The 21753-nt window shown below is 39.5% G+C and overlaps 1 protein-coding gene across 3 annotated transcripts in view; it reads left to right on the top strand.

The window, feature by feature from the left end:
• The window catches only part of FARSB (phenylalanyl-tRNA synthetase subunit beta), a 70077-nt gene that overhangs the window by 16526 nt on the left and 31798 nt on the right, over nucleotides 1-21753 (top strand). For 2 of the 3 annotated variants that reach the window (XR_014079360.1, XM_081579457.1), the window contains exons 6-15: nucleotides 1579-1729; nucleotides 2736-2844; nucleotides 4933-5003; nucleotides 6803-6864; nucleotides 7789-7840; nucleotides 12042-12103; nucleotides 12380-12587; nucleotides 13047-13127; nucleotides 16903-16995; nucleotides 20855-20972. Coding sequence is in view for 2 of the 3 variants with exons in the window: in XM_081579457.1 (XP_081435583.1) it covers nucleotides 1579-1729; nucleotides 2736-2844; nucleotides 4933-5003; nucleotides 6803-6864; nucleotides 7789-7840; nucleotides 12042-12103; nucleotides 12380-12587; nucleotides 13047-13127; nucleotides 16903-16995; nucleotides 20855-20972 (1007 nt within the window). In the remaining variant the exon portion in view is untranslated. Of the gene's footprint in view, nucleotides 1-1578; nucleotides 1730-2735; nucleotides 2845-4932; nucleotides 5035-6802; nucleotides 6865-7736; nucleotides 7841-12041; nucleotides 12104-12379; nucleotides 12588-13046; nucleotides 13128-16902; nucleotides 16996-20854; nucleotides 20973-21753 lie in introns of all 3 variants that reach the window. The other variant, XM_081579456.1, reaches the window with a different exon arrangement.

The raw sequence follows: 21753 nt of genomic DNA, 5'->3' as shown, positions 1-21753 counted from the left end.
TTGTTATGGTAGAGGCTTTTGATTTTGTTCTTTTTCTCTAAGGGGTAGTTTCTGTTGCAGGCCATGGGTATATTTCTTTGATGCAGTGGTAAAGAATCCACCTGCTGATGCAGGAGACACAGGTTCAATCCCTGGGTTGGAAAGATCCCCTGGAGAAGGGAATGGCTACCCATTCCAGTATTCTTGACTGGGATATCCCATGGACAGAGGAGCCTGGCGGCTACAGTCCATGGGGTCACAAGGAGTTGGACTCAACTGAGCATGCATACATCTGATGCTAGTAAATAAACATGTAACTCATTGAGTAAAGCAGTACTTCTCTAGGCTTATCAACAGCTCTGTTCAAATCACCCATTAAAGTTATAGTCACCTGTCTTAGAGGTTGAACAAAAAAAATTTATGCAGTTAGTTGATGTATGCTACTGCTAAGTCACTTCAGTCGTGTCCGACCCTGTGCGACCCCAGAGACGGCAGCCCACCAGGCTCCCCCGTCCCTGGGATTCTCCAGGCAAGAACACTGGAGTGGGTTGCCATTTCCTTCTCCAATGCATGAAAGTGAAAAGTGAAAGTGAAGTCGCTCAGTCATGTCCGACCCTTAGTGACCCCATGGACTGCAGCCTACCAGGCTCCTCTGTCCATAGGATTTTCCAGGCAAGAGTACTGGAGTGGGTTGCCATTTCCTTCTCCAGTTGATGTATAGTGCTGTTTAATTTGAGGTTGACCAAAATTTAACAAATTTTCAAAGCTATTTCATAGTTCATGTAATATGGACTCAACACATTCCTTAATAACTAATGATTTTATCCATTTGATATTTAGTTGTGTTTATGCATACCTCCATAGTCTAAAACACATTTGAAGCCTTCTTAAGAATATCATAAATTCTGATTTGAGTTTCTCATTTTGGATTGTCTATTGAAAAGCTTAGAGCCAAATTTGTAATCTTCTGTGATAAGACTGTAGGACTTGAGATTCTAATTTAGTATTGGCCTTGTTCCTGGCTCCATTTTATATCCCTACTTCTGTTTCTTTCTTGCCTACTTTATGTCTTTAAGTTCCTAAAATTACCTTAAATCCTTTGCAGATAAGCTGTAGAACAAGTGAAATTAATAGCTCTTGAAATTTCCTTATTCAGTTTTAAATGTAATTCTCAGTTCTTAAAATTAATTTCCGTTAATAAAGCAATATAGCTATGTGACAGGAAATTTAGGAAAATATAGAAAAGTCAAAAAACAGGAGTTTTTGGGTGGTTTATTCTAATTTAATAAAACATTTATGTTTACTTGAGGACACTAGAGGAAATAGGATAAAAAAAGAAAATAAAGGGTATGTTAATGTCCTATTAATAATAACATAGTACTTGGGAAAACATAGTAGAAGGAATTTCAGCTACTAAAATAATGTGTTTCAGTAGCTTTATAATTTCTTATGTTTTTAATGGTTGTAAAGTTGTCATATAGTAACAGACTATTTTAAGGAATTGTCTACAAATAATTTTTAAAAACCTGTAGTCTTAAGTTTTGAGATCTTCAAATCTCTTTTGTCTTTCTCTCCCTCCTTCCCCCTCTCCATATTTAGGAAAAGAGCCTTGGTTGCTATTGGTACACATGATTTGGATACTCTGTCAGGTCCATTTACTTACACTGCAAAGAAACCTTCTGATATCAAATTCAAGCCTCTAAATAAGAGCAAAGAGTATACAGCCTGTGAACTGATGAACATATACAAGGTAAATGTCCTTTTATATTGATGTAATAGCTCTGCATAAATCGTGAAATTCCTCCAAAATCAAGTCTTAATTAGGGTGATGTAATAAGTGCTTTTGAAAAAATAACAGTGTCTGGGCTTCAACCCAGAGATACTGGTTCATTTGATCTAGAGTGAGTTCTGGCTCTAGTTTTGTTATTACTTTTTTTAATCCTCTCAGATGTTTGTAATGTATACCTAGGATTGAGAACCACTTACGTAGGTCATACTATCCTGCAATATTCCCATTTAGGTATAATTAAAACTCATGCAAATATAAGGCACAATAAGATTTAGCTAGGTTTTGTGTGTGTGTGTGGCATGCACTATTGCAAAGTGCCTGCCTCCCATGATTAGCACTTTAGAGTCCAGCAGTGAAAATGAATTCAGTTGTCACTTTAAACTGCATTTAGCAAATAGCAGAAGAGGTAGGTATCATTTGGGAAAAGCTGTTATCGTTGGCCTGATTTGCAAGTGATTTTTTGCTGTTTATCTACATAGTTTTGTATGGTTTGTGTTTTGCTTAAGGTGATTCAGGCTTACTCTGCAAGTCTGTTGTGAGTCTTGAAAAATAATTGTGGTCTCATCTTTCCTCAGTGGTAAAGAATCCACCTGCTAGTGCAGGAGACATGGGTTTGATCCCTGGGTTGGGAACATCCCCTGGAGAAGGGAATGGCAACCCACTCCAGTATGCTTACCTGGGAAATCCCATGGACAGAGGAGCCTGGTGGGCCCAGAGTCCATGAGGTCACAAAAGAGTCGGACATGACTTAGCGACTAAACAACAACTCATCTCTCCTCAGTAGTAGATGAGGCTGTATGAAGATTCTGAGACATTACTTTATATTAGGAAATATTATACATATAAAACTTGGGGCTGTTTCGTTATTTTTCTGATTTCCCCCCTCTTTTTATGCTAGACATATATGTAAACTAGTTACACTGATAGAAATAAGAAGCTAATTTTGTTTGTCTTAATTTTTTTTCAGACTGACAACCACCTTAAACATTATTTACATATAATTGAAAATAAACCTCTGTACCCAGTTATCTATGATAGCAATGGTGTCGTCCTTTCCATGCCTCCAATCATCAATGGTGAGTTATTTCTTAAGTACCATAGGTGTTTTGCTATTTCCTTCTTACTCTTTAGCATTTCTGTGGAATTCTCAATTGTCTTGGCTGAATCAGTCAGAAGACTCAGTCTGAGAATCTCAGGTCTTTTGTGGATTTTATTGTAATAGTTCTTTTAATTTTTTCAATATTTTGCTGGTGATTTTTATATAATTCATAAATGTATACCTACTTATAGGGCTTCCCTGATAGCTTAGTTGGTAAAGAATCCTCCTTCAATGCAGGAGACCCAAGTTCGATTCCTGGGTTGGAAAAATCTGCTGGAGAAGGGATAGGCTACCCACTCCAGTATTCTTGGGCTTCCCTGGTGACTCAGCTGGTAAAGAATCCACCTGCAATGCAGGAGACCCCGGTTTGATTGCTAAGTTGGGAAGATCACCTGGAGAGGGGAAAAGCTAAGTTTATAAATATGTTCTGGTGCTAGTTCTCTGGATTCTTTTCTTCCAAAAGGTGTCGATATTTTGGTTTTAGCCCTTAATTCATTTCATTAAACTTAAAGTTGAATTCTGCTTGGCCTGCTGTTTTATAAATTAAAATTTCAGAGCTGAAATTTACCCTCTTAATTTCTTTCTGGAGCTTTTGTTGAAAGCATCTTGAATGTATTTACAAAATTTAGTGATGTTAAAGCCATAGATGTTTGCCTTTCTGGAGGTAGAAGGGGGTTCAGTTGATTGACAAAGGGAAGGAAAAGCTTCCTCCTCCATATCTTGGACTCTAGTACTCATCATGGACTTTGGAGTGAGCCAGATCCAGGCCCATATCTTAGCCTTGTTGCTTAATAGCTTGTGATCCTGGACAATGAGCTTAATATTTGAATCTTACTGAACTGGACATGGAACAACAGACTGGTTCCAAATAGGAAAAGGAGTACGTCAAGGCTGTATATTGTCACCCTGCTTATTTAACTTCTATGCAGAGTACATCATGAGAAACGCTGGGCTGGAAGAAACACAAGCTGGAATCAAGATTGCCGGGAGAAATATCAATAACCTCAGATATGCGGATGACACCACCCTTATGGCAGAAAGTGAAGAAGAACTAAAGAGCCTCTTGATGAAGGTGAAGGAGGAGAGTGAAAAAGTTGGCTTAAAGCTCAACGTTCAGAAAACTAAGATCATGGCATCTGGTCCCATCACTCCATGGGAAATAGATGGGGAAACAGTGGAAACAGTGTCAGACTTTACTTTTTTGGGCTCCAGAATCACTGCTGATGGTGACTGCAGCCATGAAATTAAAAGACGCTTACTCCTTGGAAGGAAGGTTATGGCCAACCTAGATAGCATGTTTAAAAGCAGAGATATTACTTTGCCAACAAAAGTCCGTCTAGTCAAGACTATGGTTTTTCCAGTGGTCATGTATGGATGTGAGAGTTGGACGGTGAAGAAAGCTGAGCGCCGCAGAATTGATGCTTTTGAAGTGTGGTGTTGGAGAAGACTCTTGAGAGTTTCTTGGACTGCAAGGAGATCCAATCAATCCATCCTAAAAGAGATCAATCCTGGGTGTTCATTGGAAGGTCTGATGTTGAAGCTGAAGCTCCAATACTTTGGCCACCTCATGCGAAGGGTTGACTCATTGGAAAAGACCCTAATGCTGGGTAGGATTGAGGGCGGGAGGAGAAGGGGACAACAGAGGATGAGATGGTTGGATGGCATCACCGACTCGATGAACATGGGTTTGGGTAAACTCTGGGAGTTGGTAATGGACAGAGAGGCCTGGCATGCTGCAATTCATGGGGTCGCAGAGAGTTGGACACAACTGAGCGACTGAACTGAACTGAACTGTCCTGCCTGCAGCCCTGTCTTAGGGTTGTGATGAAAAGGAGATGAGATGGCTTCTGTTAAGCACCATACTGTGTAATGCACTCTGTAAAGCCTTTTTTTTTTTAACCTTGTTTTTATTTTATCTTTTTTCTCTAGCTTATAATGGGAGATTAGAATAAAAATTGTGCATCTCCTTACCTCTGAGGTGTCAGCTTATATTTGTAGAGTTCTTTAGTGCACCTTTATTTTTGAAACTGATCGTTTTGTTGTTGCTGTTTCATGTTTGTTGCAGGAAACCATTCCAAAATAACAGTAAATTCGAAAAATGTATTTATTGAATGCACAGGAACTGACTTTACTAAGGTAAATAAAACTTTTATTCTGTTTTCGTTCTGTCAAGATAGATTTTTACCTCTGAGCCAAGACTATGTGACTAAACTTTAAAATTTGTTAATTTTTTTAGTGGGGATGTATTTTAGAAATTTAGAAAATGAGAAAGGTGTTTGTATCCTGTACTTTGGTTGTAGTGTGCACTAAGTCACTTCAGTCATGTCCTACTCTTTGAAACCCTATGGACTGTAGCCCGCCATGCTCCTCTGTCCATGGGGTTCTCCAGGCAAGAATACTGGAGTGGGTTGCTGTGCCCTCCTCCAGGGGATCTTCCTGACCCAGGAATCAAACCAGCGTCTCTTGCATCTCCTGCACTGGCAGGCGAGTTCTTCACCCACTAGCACCACCCAGGAAGCCCCTTGGTTATGGTGCTTTCATTCAATCGACAAATGTTTAGTGAGCACCTACTCTCTTTCTCCGATGCCATGAATTTAACAATGAGTTACTTGTTCCTGATTTCAAGGAACTCATTGTCTTTGTAAGAGAATTAGCCACATACATTAAAACAGTAAAACTGAGAATGGGATACACATTGTAATGCCATCTTTATAAGGAGTTCGTCTTAGTTGGCTTAATTTGAATCCTAATTTTGTACTTGGTAAAAAAAAATTAGGACCAGCTGGCTATAAAGTCTTATTTAGCAAACTGATAAAGAATTAACACACACACAAATATATCTAGAATAACAGAATACTAGTCATTCAGTCGCTTTTCATCACCATGTATTAGATTGGAATGTCATGACAGCTATTTTCTATAGCATAAGATTTCTTTCCACATGTTAAGTAAGGCGTAGAGTTAGGTGGTAGTGAAGTAGATTAAGAAAGGTAGACTTGAATGGTTATAACTTTTACATGTCAGATGTCACTGGAAGAGGGCATGGCAACCCACTCCAGTATTCTTGCTCAGAGAGTCCCATGGACAGAGGAGCCTGGAAGGCTACAGTCCATAGGGTCACACAGCGACGGACATGACTTAGATGACTTAGCAGATGACTTAGCATGGTATGGCATACCAAATGTACATTCAGAAATAGTGTCAGGTAATATATAATATCTTTTCCTGTTAAAAACTTGTTAAAATTTGTACATTAGCAGACCTTGGTTATCTTTCCTGAAGTTTGTATATGAGTGTGAAGTATATAAAAAAGCAAAGCATGTATCCCAATAAGATTAGTGTTTTTTTTTCCTAAGCATTTCCTTTAATTTAAAAATGAACAAATCAATAGGGCCATCATTATGTGCCAAGCGTTGTTCTATGTATTTTACACCCACACACCCACACTCTTAGACTTTAATCCTCATATTAACCAAATGAGGTAGGAACTTTTATTATGTCTACTTGACAGACAGACTAAGGTACAATGCCGGTAAGTAACTTGCCCCAAATCAGACTGATGGTAAGTGATTGAGCCAGGAACCTGGTATCTGGCTGCAGAGGTTTATGGGACTGATAAGGTTTACTGCTGTCATTAGCCATCTGTCTCTCTTGAAATTTGGTGAACCCAGGGGAGGGGGAGTGGAGAAAATAAATGATTTGTCTCCGTCATGGATTGTAACTCTCAGAGAACTTCATAAATGCAGAATACCTGACAATAAGGTCGGGCCCATTCAAGCTCAGTTTTCATTCCACTTCTTTCTTTAAAATGTGTGTATGCAGGTCCATTTTTAGACGTTTGGAGACTAAATTATATTAAATATTAATTCATTTCCATTTGAGGGAAGAGAGGATTTTCATGTGTTACCATAATATTTGACTTTTTTCCTTTGCAGGCAAAAATAGTTCTTGATGTCATTGTTACCACGTTCAGTGAATATTGTGAGAATCAGTTTACGTAAGTTCATTTGGTATTGTTATCAATGATGGCCTGTTGTTCTGAAGTCAAAGCACTAGGGCCTTGTGCTAAATATAAAGATAAAAAATGCGATTCCTGTGATTGGAATACATAATCTCTTTGGGGAGCTAAGACATGAATTAATAATGTAAAAGGTGATAAGTACTCCAAAAGTTTCAGTGATGTTCTGGCTGTTTGTAAGGGCACGTTGCTGCTAGCTGAGCAGACCTCCTAGAGTCAGTAACAAGCTTTTTGTAAGGATCATTGGATTTGAGAATATAAACGTGCAGGAATAGCAAAAAGAACAGCTGAACAAAGAGAATCATATATAAAAGCAAAGCATTATATATTATATATACTAATAAGACTACTGTATTTGTTCCAAGGCTAAGTTTTTATATAAAAAATTACTTCCCAAACCTATATGGCCCTTACTATATGCTAACATCTTAGTTTATTCTCGAGTATTATAATCAGAATAAACATACAACTGTAAAAAGCATGACTAAAATTGTATGGGCAGTATTAGTTGGTCTTTTTTTTTTTTTTTAAGTTGATTTGCATTTTAGTGGTTGTGTCAGTCAGCTTTCCTTGTATAACAACATGACTCTGGTAAAGCCTGGAACGTGTGTTTCGGTATCAGCAAGGAGTTCATCAAGGATGTGTGCTTGGCAGGACTGGGAGATAAACTGATCAAGGAGAGACACAGGAGCCACAGGAAATAGAATAGTAATGTTGTATATTGGGAAGATTAATCTAGACAGCAGTGTGGGGACATGAATAGACTGTTTTGATTCTGCAGTTGTAGATCAAGGGAACGTTGTGTTAACCACACACTTACCTAAAATGTATGGCCCTTTTTTTCCCCTTAGGTTTTTGTTTTTATTTTTTTAATTCTATTTCTGTGTTTATTTTTGTTTTCAGGGTTGAAGCAGCTGAGGTAGTTTTTCCTAATGGAAAATTGCATACCTTTCCAGTAAGTATAGAAGTGGCTTGATGATGATGACTTTGACAACAGTAACAGCAATACTAATAGCTATAGAGTGCCTGTGGTCTTTCTGTGAGTCCATCTACCCACCTATATGCCAGGCGTGATGCCATGTGCATCACATGGACTTAGTCTTCACATTAACCCTATGAGGGTGGGTGCCATTATTAGGTCCTTGACCTTGAGATGTTAAATAGCTTGCCTGTTACTATTGGTGGAGCTAGTGGTTTGCCTGCCTTATTACTAGTGGTGGAGCTAAGATTTAAGCTTGGCAGTCCCAACACTATTTTATACCACACTTCACTCCTTATACACTCCATTATACCACAGGAATTATTACAGTATATAATTCCTGTGGTTTATTCCCTTATTAACTAGGTAAGTGGATAATTTATAGTTTCACCCCTTTTAAGGTTATACTGACTTGATAGACATGAGTGTGAACAAGCTCTGGGAGTTGGTGATGGACAGGGAAGCTTGATGTGTTACAGTCCATGGCATTGCAAAGAGTCGGACACAGCTGAGCGACTGAACTGAACTGAAGGTTACTCAGCCTTCCAAGTTTAGTCTATTCACATTTGATTTACCAATTGGGAAAGGCCATCTCTGTAACTAATAAATCACATCTGGATGTGTTAATAAAACTAATTTACTAGTAAGCACAATTACTGTGAAGATACGGGATCTTGATAAAAAATTCAAACTAGCATTCTTAATCAACTGAGCTTTTTTCTCCCAAGATGGCTTCCCATACACAGGGTGGCCATTCTAACACATTCTTTCAGTGTGTGAAAGAATAATTTCTAGAATAATTTCTGCTATTCAAATGGTTTTTAGAGTAGATAAAACCTGCCAAGATCAAAACCTTGCTCTTCCTGAAAACATTAGTGTTTGACATCATATGTTATTCCAATCCCAAAGAACGGCAATGCCAAAGAATGCTCAAACTACCACACAATTGCACTCATCTCACACGCTAGTAAAGTAATGCTTAAAATTCTCCAAGCCAGGCTTCAGCAATACGTGAACCGTGAACTTCCAGATGTTCAAGCTGGTATTAGAAAAGGCAGAGGAACCAGACATCAAATTGCCAACATCCGCTGGATCATCGAAAAAGCAAGAGAGTTCCAGAAAAACCTCTATTTCTGCTTTATTGACTATGCCAAAGCCTTTGCCTGTGTGGATCACAATAAACTGTGGAAAATTCTGAAAGAGATGGGAATACCAGACCACCTAACCTGCCTCTTGAGAAACCTGTATGCAGGTCAGGAAGCAACAGTTCGAACTGGACATGGAACCAACAGACTGGTTCCAAATAGGAAAAGGAGTCCGTCAAGGCTGTATATTGTCACCCTGCTTATTTAACTTATATGCAGAGTACATCATGAGAAATGCTGGGCTGGAGGAAGCACAAGCTGGAATCAAGACTGCCAGGAGAAATATCAATAACCTCAGATACGCAGATGACACCACCCTTATGGCAGAAAGTGAAGAAGAACTAAAGAGCCTCTTGATGAAAGTAAAAGAGGAGAATGAAAAAGTTGGCTTAAAGCTCAACATTCAGAAAACTAAGATCATGGCATTTGGTCCCATCACTTCACGGAAAATAGATGGGGAAACAGTGGAAACAGTGGCTGACTTTATTTTTCTGGGCTTCAAAATCACTGCAGATGGTGACTGCAGCAATAAAATTAAAAGATGCTTACTCCTTGGAAGGAAAGTTATGACCAACCTAGATAGCATATTAAAAAGCAGAGACATTACTTTGTCAGCAAAGGTTCATCTAGTCAAGGCTGTGGTTTTTCCAGTGGTCATGTATGAATGTGAGAGCTGGGCTATAAAGAAAGCTGAGTGTCAAGAATCGATGCTTTTGAACTGTGGTGTTGGAGAAGACTCTTGAGAGTCCCTTGCACTGCAAGGAGATCCAACCAGTCCATTCTTAAGGAGATCAGTCCTGGATGTTCATCGAAAGGACTGATGTTGAAGCTGAAACTCCAATACTTTGGCCACCTGATGCGAAGAGCTGACTCATTTGAAAAGACCCTGATGCTAGGAAAGATTGAGGGCAGGAGGAGAAGGGGACAACAGAGGATGAGATGGTTAGATGGCATCACCGACTCGATGGACATGGGTTTGGTTGGACTCCAGGAGTTGGTGATGGACAGGGAGGCCTGGCGTGCTGCGGTTCATGGGGTTGCAAAGAGTCGGATATGACTGAGCAACTGAACTGATTATTCTAGAGTATTTATTATAATTCAAAATAAATGTATAACTGTATAAAGAAAGTATTAGTCGCTCAGTCATGTCCGACTCTTTGCGACCGTATGGACTGTAGCCTACCAGGCTCCTCTGTCCATTGGCTTCTCCAGGCAATACTTGAGTGGGTTGCCATTCTCCAGGGGATCTTCCTGACCCAGGGATTGAACCTGGATCTCCTGCATTGGCAGGCAGATTCTTTACTATCTGAGCCACTAGGGAAGCATAATTGAAATTATGAGCTGTAGCAGTTTTTTGTTTTTTTAATTGATTTTAATTACTATTGTCAGTTAGCCTTTTTTATGTAACTACCCCAAGGTTTACTGACTTAGGACAACAATCATTTGTTTGTATCATGGTTCTGTGGTCAGCTGGGTAGTTTTCTAGGCTCATCCCTGCAGAGCTCCTCCAGCTGGTCAGTAGACTTGGCAACTGGATGACCTGGGGCAGCCTCTCTTTCATGTTGCTTCTTGGCAGTGGGGCAGACAGGTCAAGTGTCTCATCACCCAGCAGCCTAGCTTGGACTTCTTTATCTAGTGGTGGTTGCACTTGGATGGTAATGATGCTTCTGCTCTGAGAACTGCAGAAATATTTTTAGAAATTTTTTAAGAAAATTTTATATTGGGGTATAGCCAGTTAGCAAGCAATGTTGTGGTAGTTTCAGTTGAACAGCAAAGGGACTCAGCCATACATATACATGTATCCATTCTCCCCCAAACTCCCCTCTCATTCAGGCTGCCCCATCACGCTGAGCAGAGTTCCATGTGCTATACCGTAGGTCCTTGTTGGCTATCTTTTTAAATACAGCAGTGTGGACACATCCATCCTAAACTCCCTAACTATCCTTTCCCTTTATCTTTCCGCCTGGCAACCATAATCTGAGAATGGCATTTTGATTAGCAGGACTCTAGCCCATTGTCCTGGAGAAGGCAATGGCACCCTACTCCAGTACTCTTGCCTGGAAAATCCCATGGACGGAGGAGCCTAGTAGGCTACAGTCCATGGGGTCGCTAAGAGTCGGACACGACTGAGCGACTTCACTTTCACTTTTCTCTTTCATGCACTGGAGAAGGAAATGGCAACCCACTTCAGTATTCTTGCCTGGAGAATCCCAGGGACGGCGGAGCCTGGTGGGCTGCCGTCTGTGGGGTCGCACAGAGTCGGACACGACTGAAGCGACTTAGCAGCAGCTTAGCAGCCCATTGTCCTTACCTGAGTCCAAACAGGTGTTTAAATTTATGGCCCTTTTGCTATTGGCAGTTACACTTCTGAGAATAATTCAGCGATAAGAAATACTTACAGGTGAAGCCTGGATTTTATGTGTGTGTGTTCCTGTCTCACAAGGTAGAGTTGTGTACTGTTTGAAGGAGAGTGAGGACTAGTTCATCAGATGCTCCCAGCCCGGCTGGCTCCTGGAACACGTTGACAGTTTGGACTGGAGCCTGGTTCCGTTTCCCCACCTTAAAAAAAAGGATAGAGAGGAATGATTTTATAACACTCTTGGATTTAGTATGGTGGATAGTATAGTGGGACACATGAATTATTCTTTTTTGGTCATAAGCACCTATTTGCATGAGGTGAAATTGAAAGTCTTCAGCAGGCTTTGTAAGCAGTGTAGAAATGATGTAATGCACCAGTGTTTTGCTGAGGAAAATGGTGATTGACCATGTAAAAGCAAAACATGTTTGGCATTTTGTAACATTTCCAAGCTTCCGGTTGTCTACCGAGTATCAATAGAATGTTCATTTATGAATATAATGTAGCAAATCATGTTCTAAAATGCCTACTTTACTTTTGATGTCTGCCTCTAAGGACAGTTGCTTGGGAGGGTAATGAAATCGCAGCAACAACAACAACAAATTGAATTAGAAAGAAGCTAAGGCTGTATCTGGCAGGAGTGATTTAAGCTTCTCCAACTCTTTTTCTCTCTTAGGAACTGCCTTATCGGAAGGAGATGGTGAGAGCTGACCTAATTAACAAAAAAGTTGGGATCAGGTACACTCTGCATACTTCATTTATTTATTTACTGTTGAATTCAAGAATGAAGTGCACACGTGGACTGCTTAATTTTTCCTGAATGAATGCTTAGAGAGGTTTTTCTGTCCCTTCAGAGAAAGTTAAGTGATGACAGAACCTCAGTTAAGATGTCGGGGTCTTTTGGAATTCACAAAGACAGGTTACTGTTTCAGGTGGTAGCATATTTTAAAACCAAATATAAACACGTTTTAAATAATCCAATGACATTTATGGTTTTGTACGTTCCTGTTTCAGAGAAACTCCAGAAAATCTTGCCAAGCTTCTGACCAGGATGTGTTTAAAGTCAGAAGTCATAGGTGATGGGAATCAGATCGAGGTCGAAATCCCCCCGACCAGAGCTGACATTATCCACGCCTGTGATATCATAGAAGACGCAGCTATTGCTTACGGATATAACAACATTCAGATGACTCTCCCGAAAACGTACACCATAGCTAATCAAGTAAGATTGCACCCTTAAATAAACACTCCTTATTGTTAGAAACTGATTATTGAATGCCAGGAAGGCTTGGAGAAAAACAGAGCCTAGGAATTAAGCAGTCTTGGACATGCTCTGCTCTGAGAGGCATTTGCTGTGGAGAGGATACAAAACAGATGCCCCATTGATTAGAGTACGTTAAAAACCTGTGATGACTGGCTCTTTGAAGAAAGACAGGTTTTGAGTTTGGAGCCCTCCTTGCATCTCTAAGTGGGAGGTTCATTTTCTGATCCTGGGCCTGAAGGCAGAATGGTGTGTGGGGGAGAGAGAGGGAGGGTTTGTACCTCTAAGGAGGGGTGTTCGGGGTAGTGAGGAGGGGATGGTGAGGTAGTGGGGTAATGGTGGGACTAGAGTGTATTAGGGTGGAAGGGCAGTTTCTTAAGTGGGAAATTTTATTGAGGTGAAATAATTTCTTTCCCCCAGTTTCCCCTGAATAAACTCACAGAACTCCTGCGCCAGGACATGGCAGCTGCCGGATTCACCGAAGCACTTACCTTTGCTCTGGTATGTTGTACACACGTTTTCCGTTCTGCTGATGGTTTTCTTTAAATCTCCAGATTCCTCGTTCTGTGATGCTTTACATGAATTTATTAAGATTCATAAAATTTCCAAGCTCTAGAAGAATAACTTTTGTTACTTAGAGATTATATAATTTCTCATACAGAAACAAAGATTTGTTTAGTCACAGAAAAGCGTGAAGGACTATAAAAGAGTATCTGAAATGACAGACGACAGTGTATTTTAGAGTTTCATGTCACTGTTGAGGGCTCACGGTGAATTTCATAACCAAAGTTATTACATTAGAATTTTTAGTCTTGATTCAGTTGTGGTGTGCCCACTAGATGCCGCCCTGGTTAAGGGCTTGTGGACTGTTCCACATTAAACTTGTTTCTTTGTCTTTGAACATGTTCACAAACATTTGCTTTGAGTTGAAAAGCTGACATAAAAGGCCTGAATCAGGAAATGAATTTTATTACAAAATCAGACGGAAGTCTCCTCGCCCCGGCAGATTGACCATTTGAAGAGGGAAATGTGTGTGCAATCTGTAGTTTCTTTTCCTGTTTTGCTGAGCTTTCCTGTGGTGCCCACAGTGTAGTTCTTGAGAATTCAAGTCCGTTTCAGCTTAACGACGTAGGGTAAAAACCAAAACAACCAGGAAAGCGCCCCACGACTCAATTCCAGCCCTATAATTCTCAGACTTTGATTTGCAGGAGAAGAGTAGCGAGAGTCACGACCAGTACACGGAGAGTTGGTGGGGCGATGCAGCCTGTATCATGTCATTTTATTGATCATTTGTAATCCGTAGGATGTTCATGTTGGGAGGGACCTTCCAGACCTAGTCAGCTTAGTCGTTTCTCTGGCTTAGCAAGTCGTTCATTGAACAATATTTATGGAACATCTGTTACATGCCAGGCACTGTACTGGTGAGGGACCCTGGGGCTGAGAGAGGATAAGCACCCGGCAAAGCGTACACAGAGAGCAGGAGAACTGTGACCAAAATCGGGCCTTTTCGTGAAGTGGCTGTGCACCGGGGATTCCAGACCAGATCTGTCTGCACCCCAGGCCCGCGACTGAACCGTCCCACTAGGAGTCCATTCAGCTGTCCAAGGTCATGTCAACACATTATCACAGTGCAGAGTAGGGGAAGTTAGGTGCTAGAGACTTTCAGATTTGTAGTAACAGTTTTCCTATAGGAATGTTAACATTACAGATATTTATGGTTACATACTTTATGAGCAGACCTAAACATCACTGAGCCTTATATATCTAGTTTTGCATAAGAGTAACAGCCCTTCTTTTCCTAAAACTCAACCCTTGATTTCCCAAATGCAAGTACCTCACATAGCATCATGATTTTTGCTATATTTCCATACCAGTAGTAATATTTTCTTTTATGTTAGCTCGCTTTTAAAACTAAAAACCTACTTTAACCTTATTATAAGAATAGTATTCATAAAAATTATGGGCTTCATTTACTCGACACGTTTTTTTCTAGCACTTTAAACACATAAATATTAACATTTATAAACATTTCATCCTGTGTACCCACTAATACCCCTTCAGGATACCTGATTTAAATTTCTTCTTATCTCTGTCCTTTGTCATCCATCATCACAATAAAGTGGAAGTCACGCAGATACCTAGCTGGGTAGCTGTGTGTCTGTGGGGCCTTTTTCATTTATACAGACAGTACTGGTTCTGTTTGAGAATAGATTGCATCGTGTAAACTGCGTTTCCTAGTTGATCGGTCACATTATATCTAAATCTAAATTCCTCCATGTTATGGAAGAAAAAATGTTTATTCCCACTGTGCCTGCCACTGTCCCCACCACTGCTGCTGTGCCGGCTCGGGAGCTCTCTTCTGCTGTGCCTGAATGTGTCTTCAGAATCTCTTCCAAAAGAGCGAGGCAGAAGTCTTTAGAACTGACAGTGGCATAAAATCCATATAAACCTGTTCGTTTTTTTCTAAGTGAAATACAGACCACTAGTCCTTAGAGAAGGCAATGGCAACCCACTCCAGTACTGTTGCCTGGAAAATCCTATGGACAGAGGAGCCTGGTAGGCTGCAGTCCATGGGGTCGCGAAGAGTCGGACACAAGTGACTTCACTTTCACTTTTCACTCTCATGCATTAGAGAAGGAAATAGCAACCCACTCCAGTGTTCTTGCCTGGAGAATCCCAGGGACGGCGGAGCCTGGTGGGTTGCCACCTATGGGGTCGCACAGAGTCGGACACGACTGAAGCGACTTAGCAGCAGCAGCAGCAGTAGTCCTTGAGGACAATTTTGTAGAACAGTGCAATGAATATCACCCAATGTTGGAAAACAGAAAAGAGTAATCTGATGATACATCAGTTTTCATGTTAATTTTTAAACTCAGAAAGTTATGTGATAATTGTTTATTCTTAATAGTGACTTATTACCATCATTAATTGGCTTCCCTGGTAGTTCCAATGGTAAAGAATCCGCCTGCAGTGCTAGAGACCTGGGTTTGATTACTGGGTCGGGAAGATCCCCTGGAGGAGGAAATAGCAGCCCACTTCAGTATTCTTTTTTTTTTTTTTTTAATAAATTTATTTATTTTAGTTGGGGGCTAATTACTTTACAATATTGTAATAGTTTTTGCCATACATTGACATGAATCAGCCATGGGTTTACATGTGTTCCCCTTCCTGGACCCCCCACCCACCTCCCTCCCCATCCCATCCCTCTGGGTCATCCCATTGCCCCGGCCCTGAGCCCTTGTCTCATGCATCGAACATGGAATGGTGTTCTGTTTCACATACGATAATATACATGTTTCAATGCTATTCTCCCAGAACGTCCCACCCTCACCTTCTCCCTCAGAGTCCATAAAATTGTGCCAGTATTCTTGCCTAGAGAATCCCCATGGACAAAGGAGCCTGGCGGGCTACAGTCCATGGGGTTGCGAGAGTCAGACATGACTTAGTGACTAAACCACCACCACCAATCATCATTACTATTTTTTGATAACTTACTTTGTGCCAGGCATTCTATTTCTTTATCTCGTTACATTTATTTGACTTACTGTATCTCCTAGTCATTAAGTTTTATTTTCATAATTCTGCCTACCATCCTGGTTTTTAAGAGTGGGTGGTGGGTGAGTGGGTTTTGGTAGGTGAGTGCTTAGGAGTTTGTTCATGACCCAGAGCTTCATCAAGCATGTACACACAGAAGTTAAATGACATAACTCAGGCCACTTGAATTCTTCTCAGTTCCACCCACTGTTCTGCCACAAGTCAGTGTGGATTTCGCAGAGGTTACAATAGTAGTCAAAACAGAAAGCTGTATGAACACCAAGGAGGGAGAGAGAATTTCTTCCTGAAGTCATTAGGGATATTTTTATGGAAGAGATGTCTTTTAAGTAGAATCTTGGCGGGAGGTGGTGGCCACAAGTTGGGCAGGAAGGCATTTCAGGTAAAGGTATGGAAAAGTAAACAGTTCAGGGAATAAGAAAGGAATTGTTGGAGATTGGACTGGTAAGGTCAATGTAGGAGGGCCTAAGTACAGGCTATACCACCAACTCCATGTGAAAAATGTGCTTTAGCTCTGCACCATGGTTAGAACTCTGGTAAGAGAACTATTAATGTTGAATTGCATCTGCTGTTGACCTGAATGTAATTGATACATACTTATTCTTAGTTTACTGATTTATATCATCTGCATTGCCATGAGACCATTATAAGTTGTTACAATATTAAATACTTTAAGATTTAGTCATTGTGTTTCCACATTGATATATTTTCATGTATTCCTTAGTGCTCCCAAGAAGATATTGCTGACAAACTGGGTATGGATATCTCTGCAACCAAGGCTGTCCACATAAGTAATCCTAAAACGGCCGAATTCCAGGTAAGGGTTTTAAGTAGACAAGAAAATGGGTAAAAACCGAGAGGCAGTACGTGGGTTATGAAATCTCATCAGTTGTTTTATCTCAGGGGCCAGAATTTTAGAGCATCTTTAGAATCTCTTCTTGGATGAGTTTATGTTGTGTTCTTATATACTTTGCTGACAAAACTTCTTAGGACGTTTTATAATCTTTTCTTGATTAGCTATATAGGTGGTTCTTACTTGCTTAGTTCTAACTAGCCCAACCTTTCTTATCTCAACTTTCCATTTCACAATTGATTTTTTTTTTTTAATATTTTCAGGTTTCACCTCTTTTCCACCCATTTACGAGTGAATCAACACCTGTTCCCAGAGCCTCCAATAAGTCTTTTGCTTTAAATTAAATCATTATGCCAGTTCTAGACTCTGCTGACTGTGCCTTCCATTGTGATTGTCTAGTGTATCGGCAGTTTCATGTCAAGGTTATGATACATATTTAAATGAGAGTGATACTCCCTTAGAAGTAAATGTGAAGTGATATACATTATAGATTAGCGCACAAATTACAAAAAGAGAGCATTTCAAAGTTATAATGTCTTATTAATAAGTTTGAGTTGTCTTATCTTTCATACTTTAATAAGCTCACTCTTTTTTCTTATGTATGCCTATCTGTGATATGTTTGGGCTTCCCCCATGGCTCACCTGCCAATGCAGGAGACGTGAGTTTGACCCCTGGGTTGGGAAGAGCCTCTGGAGGAGGGCACAGCAACCCACTCCAGTTTTCTTGCCTGGAGAATCCCGTGGACAGAGGAGCCTGGCAGGCTACAGTCCATGGAGTTGCAAAGAGTCAGATACAACTGAAGCAACTGAGCACGCATGCATGATTTGTTTAACTGAGGCTTTAGAGAGGATCCTGTCTATTAGATTCATTCTAGCATCAAAGGGAATCTTAGAATTGGAAGGAAATGCTTTTAAGAAAGTTGATTTCATCTGAATTCTGTGATTTGTATGTTTCTTTGGATCTTGATTTTCACTTTTGTAAAAGTAGTAGCTGAATTAGTTCTTGACATTTTAAAAGTTCTAAAAATGTTAAAATTTAGATTTTTTTTTTTAAGTTTGATTTAATCAGTAGAACTCCCTACCAAATAGGACAGGGAAGCCTGGTGCACTGCAGTCCATGGGGTCACAGAGAGTCTGACACGACTGAGCAACTGAAGAACAACCAGATGTGGCAGATGAGAACTAAACTGAATAACTAATTGGTAATAATATGCATCAGGGACTTGAGTTCTGTCTCTATTCAGTGTCAGAACTTTGAAGAATCCTTACGCTAGTTTAGAAGGATTGTAATAACGAGTTTTTATGTTTTGTTTCTGAGGCCCACTGGCTTTTCTAAGATGTCTTAGGTGTTCTTTTTAATAAGAGATACTCAAATCCATTTGCATAGAATGGAACAGGTGTTGATTCACTCATCATAAATGGATGGAAATTTTAAAGTAAATCTTAATGGATTTTTGAGTTTTTTCCCAAGTGTTTTTTTTTTTTTTCTTCTAGGTTCACTTATCAAGCTTGATAGGTATCTTACACTGTGATAATTTTATATTTTTTAGGGTTTACATCCTGCCTATTTTATATAAGTGGAAAGAAAATAAATCAGAAGCACATTAAATGTCACTATAAATAGCTGTACTTCAGCATGCATAAGAATCAATATTTCTGCGTTAAATACATAAGAGATGAGAGTCTGTGTTTTAGATTTGCCAGATTCTGTATTTTACCCTCACTTGACGAATAATGTCCTACCATTACTAATGTGGCTAACAAGTTGATATTTATTTATGGTTAAAATAAATGTACGTTGTTCATGGTCTTCTATCAGTTTATTGTCTAAGCTTACTCTTTCTTTTGCTTAATTCTTAACTTTGGGGTATTTTTTGGTAGTAGATATATTAGAAAATGGATGAAATAAGAAAAGTGTTATTTACTGAAGTATGTGAAATTTAACTATAATTGTAAAGACAATTACAGAATGTTACCATATCCCCTTAAATTAACAACAGTATTCCTAATATCCTTATTATCTAATTATTGTTCAAAATTTCTCAAAGTTCTTTTATTTTTTGTAATTTTTAAAATTTTTTTATTTTTTAATTAGAAAAGATAATTGCTTTACAGAATTTTGTTGTTTTCTGTCAAACCTCCACATGAGTCAGCCATAGGTATACATATGTCCCCTCCTCCTCATTTTAATAGTTTGTTTGATTTGGGATTCAAATGAAGTTCATACCTCAATGTGATTTTGACTGATGTGCTTCTTAGTCTCTCTTAATCCACAGGTTGTCCCTCCATCCATTCATCTCTTCCTCTGTCTCTGTCCTCCTTTGACTTGGTGGAAGAAACTGGGTCACTTACCCTGTGGAGTTCTCACATTTAGGGTTTTGCTGACTATATTCTGGTGGTCCCCCATAGTTTCAGTAAATTAGAATTAGATCTAGGAGCTTGATCTGATTCCAGTTTAATTTTTTGTATTGCTGTGAGTTTTGAAGTAAATAAATCTTATCTATAGAATAAAGTGAATAAAAAAGTTCTAAGAGAATTTATCTGTCAAAGTAGCTTGTTTCGATTCCAATAAGTTAAACTTGTTTTTAACATTGTGGTTTTGTTCTGTGAACAGTTTGGGCACTTTTCTCTCTGGTTGGGAAAGTGCCCTGTATTTCAGGAAGCACGAAGTTGAAGACTGATAGCAGCTTGCTGGTGGAAAGACTGTGGTAGGAAGGGTGTTCTCTTCTTTGCTCAGCACAATCTAGCAGGTCCTTTTAAGGGCTTACTATTACTTGTGCGGGATCTAGGAGGGGCTGCTGTTTTAGCCAGAATGGGCAGGGCAAGCCCATGTAGAACCACTTAGACCTTTGAGCAGAGATCTGAAGGAAATAAGATAGCTACACACGATCTAGAGGAAGAACGCGTGAGTCAGAGGAAAGAGCCAGTGTGGAGCTTGGGATGGGGTGTGGAGCAAGTGTGCCTGGAACATGTGCAGTAAGCCAGGGGAAGCTGCGAGTACTGGGGCTGGAGAGGGAGCTGGGGCCAGATTCACATAAAGCCCCACATAGGGCATGGGTTTTATTCAAAATCTGATAGAAGCCTGTTGGAGGTTTTTGAGCAGGAGAGTTCCACGGTCTGATTCAGGTCTTAAAGGATCACTCTGTGGGGAGAATAATAGATCATAAGACAGTGCTAAGTAGAAGCAGAGAAATTAGCTTCAGAAGCTCGGGCAGAGCTTAGACAGGAAGTAATGGTGTTGGAGGCCGACTGCAGATGTAACACCACCACTCATAAAGCCCTTCTGGTAACATGATGTGTTGGAAACTAACATCTCATAGAGCTTAGAAGGAGAAATTTATTTCATGGACAAAAGCAGGGAGGTTTTTCCTTTAAAAAAAAAAAAAGAATTAGGATGTGTGTTTGTATTTCTTCATTAAGAATGAAATAACTATGCATGTTTTCCTATTTGTTTTGGCTACTAAGCTGAAAACTATGGTCATATAGCAGCTCATGGCAGCTTCATGGTTTTTTGTAGTGCCTACGTATTTGTGTCCTGTTTTCCTCATTGTCCAGGTATTTTTTATTGCATTTACATTTTCCCTGGTCCTAGTTTTTAAAAATTTGGTTTAATTCATGTTTAATCTATATAAATATTTGTAGTTATTGTAATCTACTTCAGTTACTTTGTGAAATGAAGCAGAACATGAAGTCCCGAAATTAAAAATGACTGAGATATTTAGGCATTGCATTTGCCAATAGTGTCTTCCTGTGAGACCACAAAGTCTTGAACTAAGCGTTTGATTCCTGTTTGGTCAGTGCAGTTTCACGTCTTCTCCTGCAGGTGGCACGCACGACCCTTCTTCCTGGACTCCTTAAAACCATAGCTGCCAATCGGAAGATGCCGCTTCCTCTGAAGCTGTTTGAAATCTCTGACATTGTAATAAAAGACTCCAGCAGAGGTAAGAATGAGTCACCTTTGATTTGTATATTTAAAGAATTTTTTTATTATGAAAATTTCAACTATATATAAAAGTAGAGAAAATAATGTAACTATTCCTGTGATTCCAGCACCCAGCTTCAACAGTTATCAACACACATGTGGCCAGCTTTCCTTCATGTCTACTCCAACCCACTGCCACATATTAGAGTAGTGTAAATCCTAGACATCCTATCATTTCAGCAACAAACACTTTAGATTCTGTTTCTGAAAGATAAGGAGTATCACTGGTTTGGCTTTTTTTCTTAATAACCCACCACTGTTATTATATCTTATCATTAAATATCTAGCTAGTGTTTGAATTTTTCCAGTTGTTTCATAAATTTAATTTTCATGACTGATTCTTGTGAATCAATCCAAGCAAGGGGCAGATACTTGACTACAGTATCTCTTGCTTTTAATAGAAAACAAATTTTAACTGAGTTTAATAATATTTATGAAGAGCTCTATTAAAACCTCAACCTGAAAAGCACTATAGAGTACTTCTTGTTTCCTTATGTTGTGATTTATATGTGTATCATTTTGGCGTACTTTATATCTTACCATTCTGGTTTAGCAGTGATTGTTCCTATCACTGTTGTCCAGTGATTATAAATCTGTTTTACCAGTTTTTGCTTCTTTTCAGTATGGTCTGAACTTGTTAGTATAGCCAGGTTGCTTCATCTAGTATTTGTAATATAGTGGTTATTTAATAAATATATTAAGTATGTAATAAGTACTTAAACCTGATTGCCAAGAAAGCC

The sequence above is a fragment of the Giraffa tippelskirchi genome, chromosome 3 (genome assembly GCF_054371585.1).
Source record: "Giraffa tippelskirchi isolate mGirTip1 chromosome 3, T2T-mGirTip1v1.2.pri, whole genome shotgun sequence".
NCBI classification, from domain to species: domain Eukaryota; kingdom Metazoa; phylum Chordata; class Mammalia; order Artiodactyla; family Giraffidae; genus Giraffa; species Giraffa tippelskirchi.
Note: the sequence above shows the minus strand (reverse complement) of the source record. Positions and strands in the feature narration are given on the sequence as shown.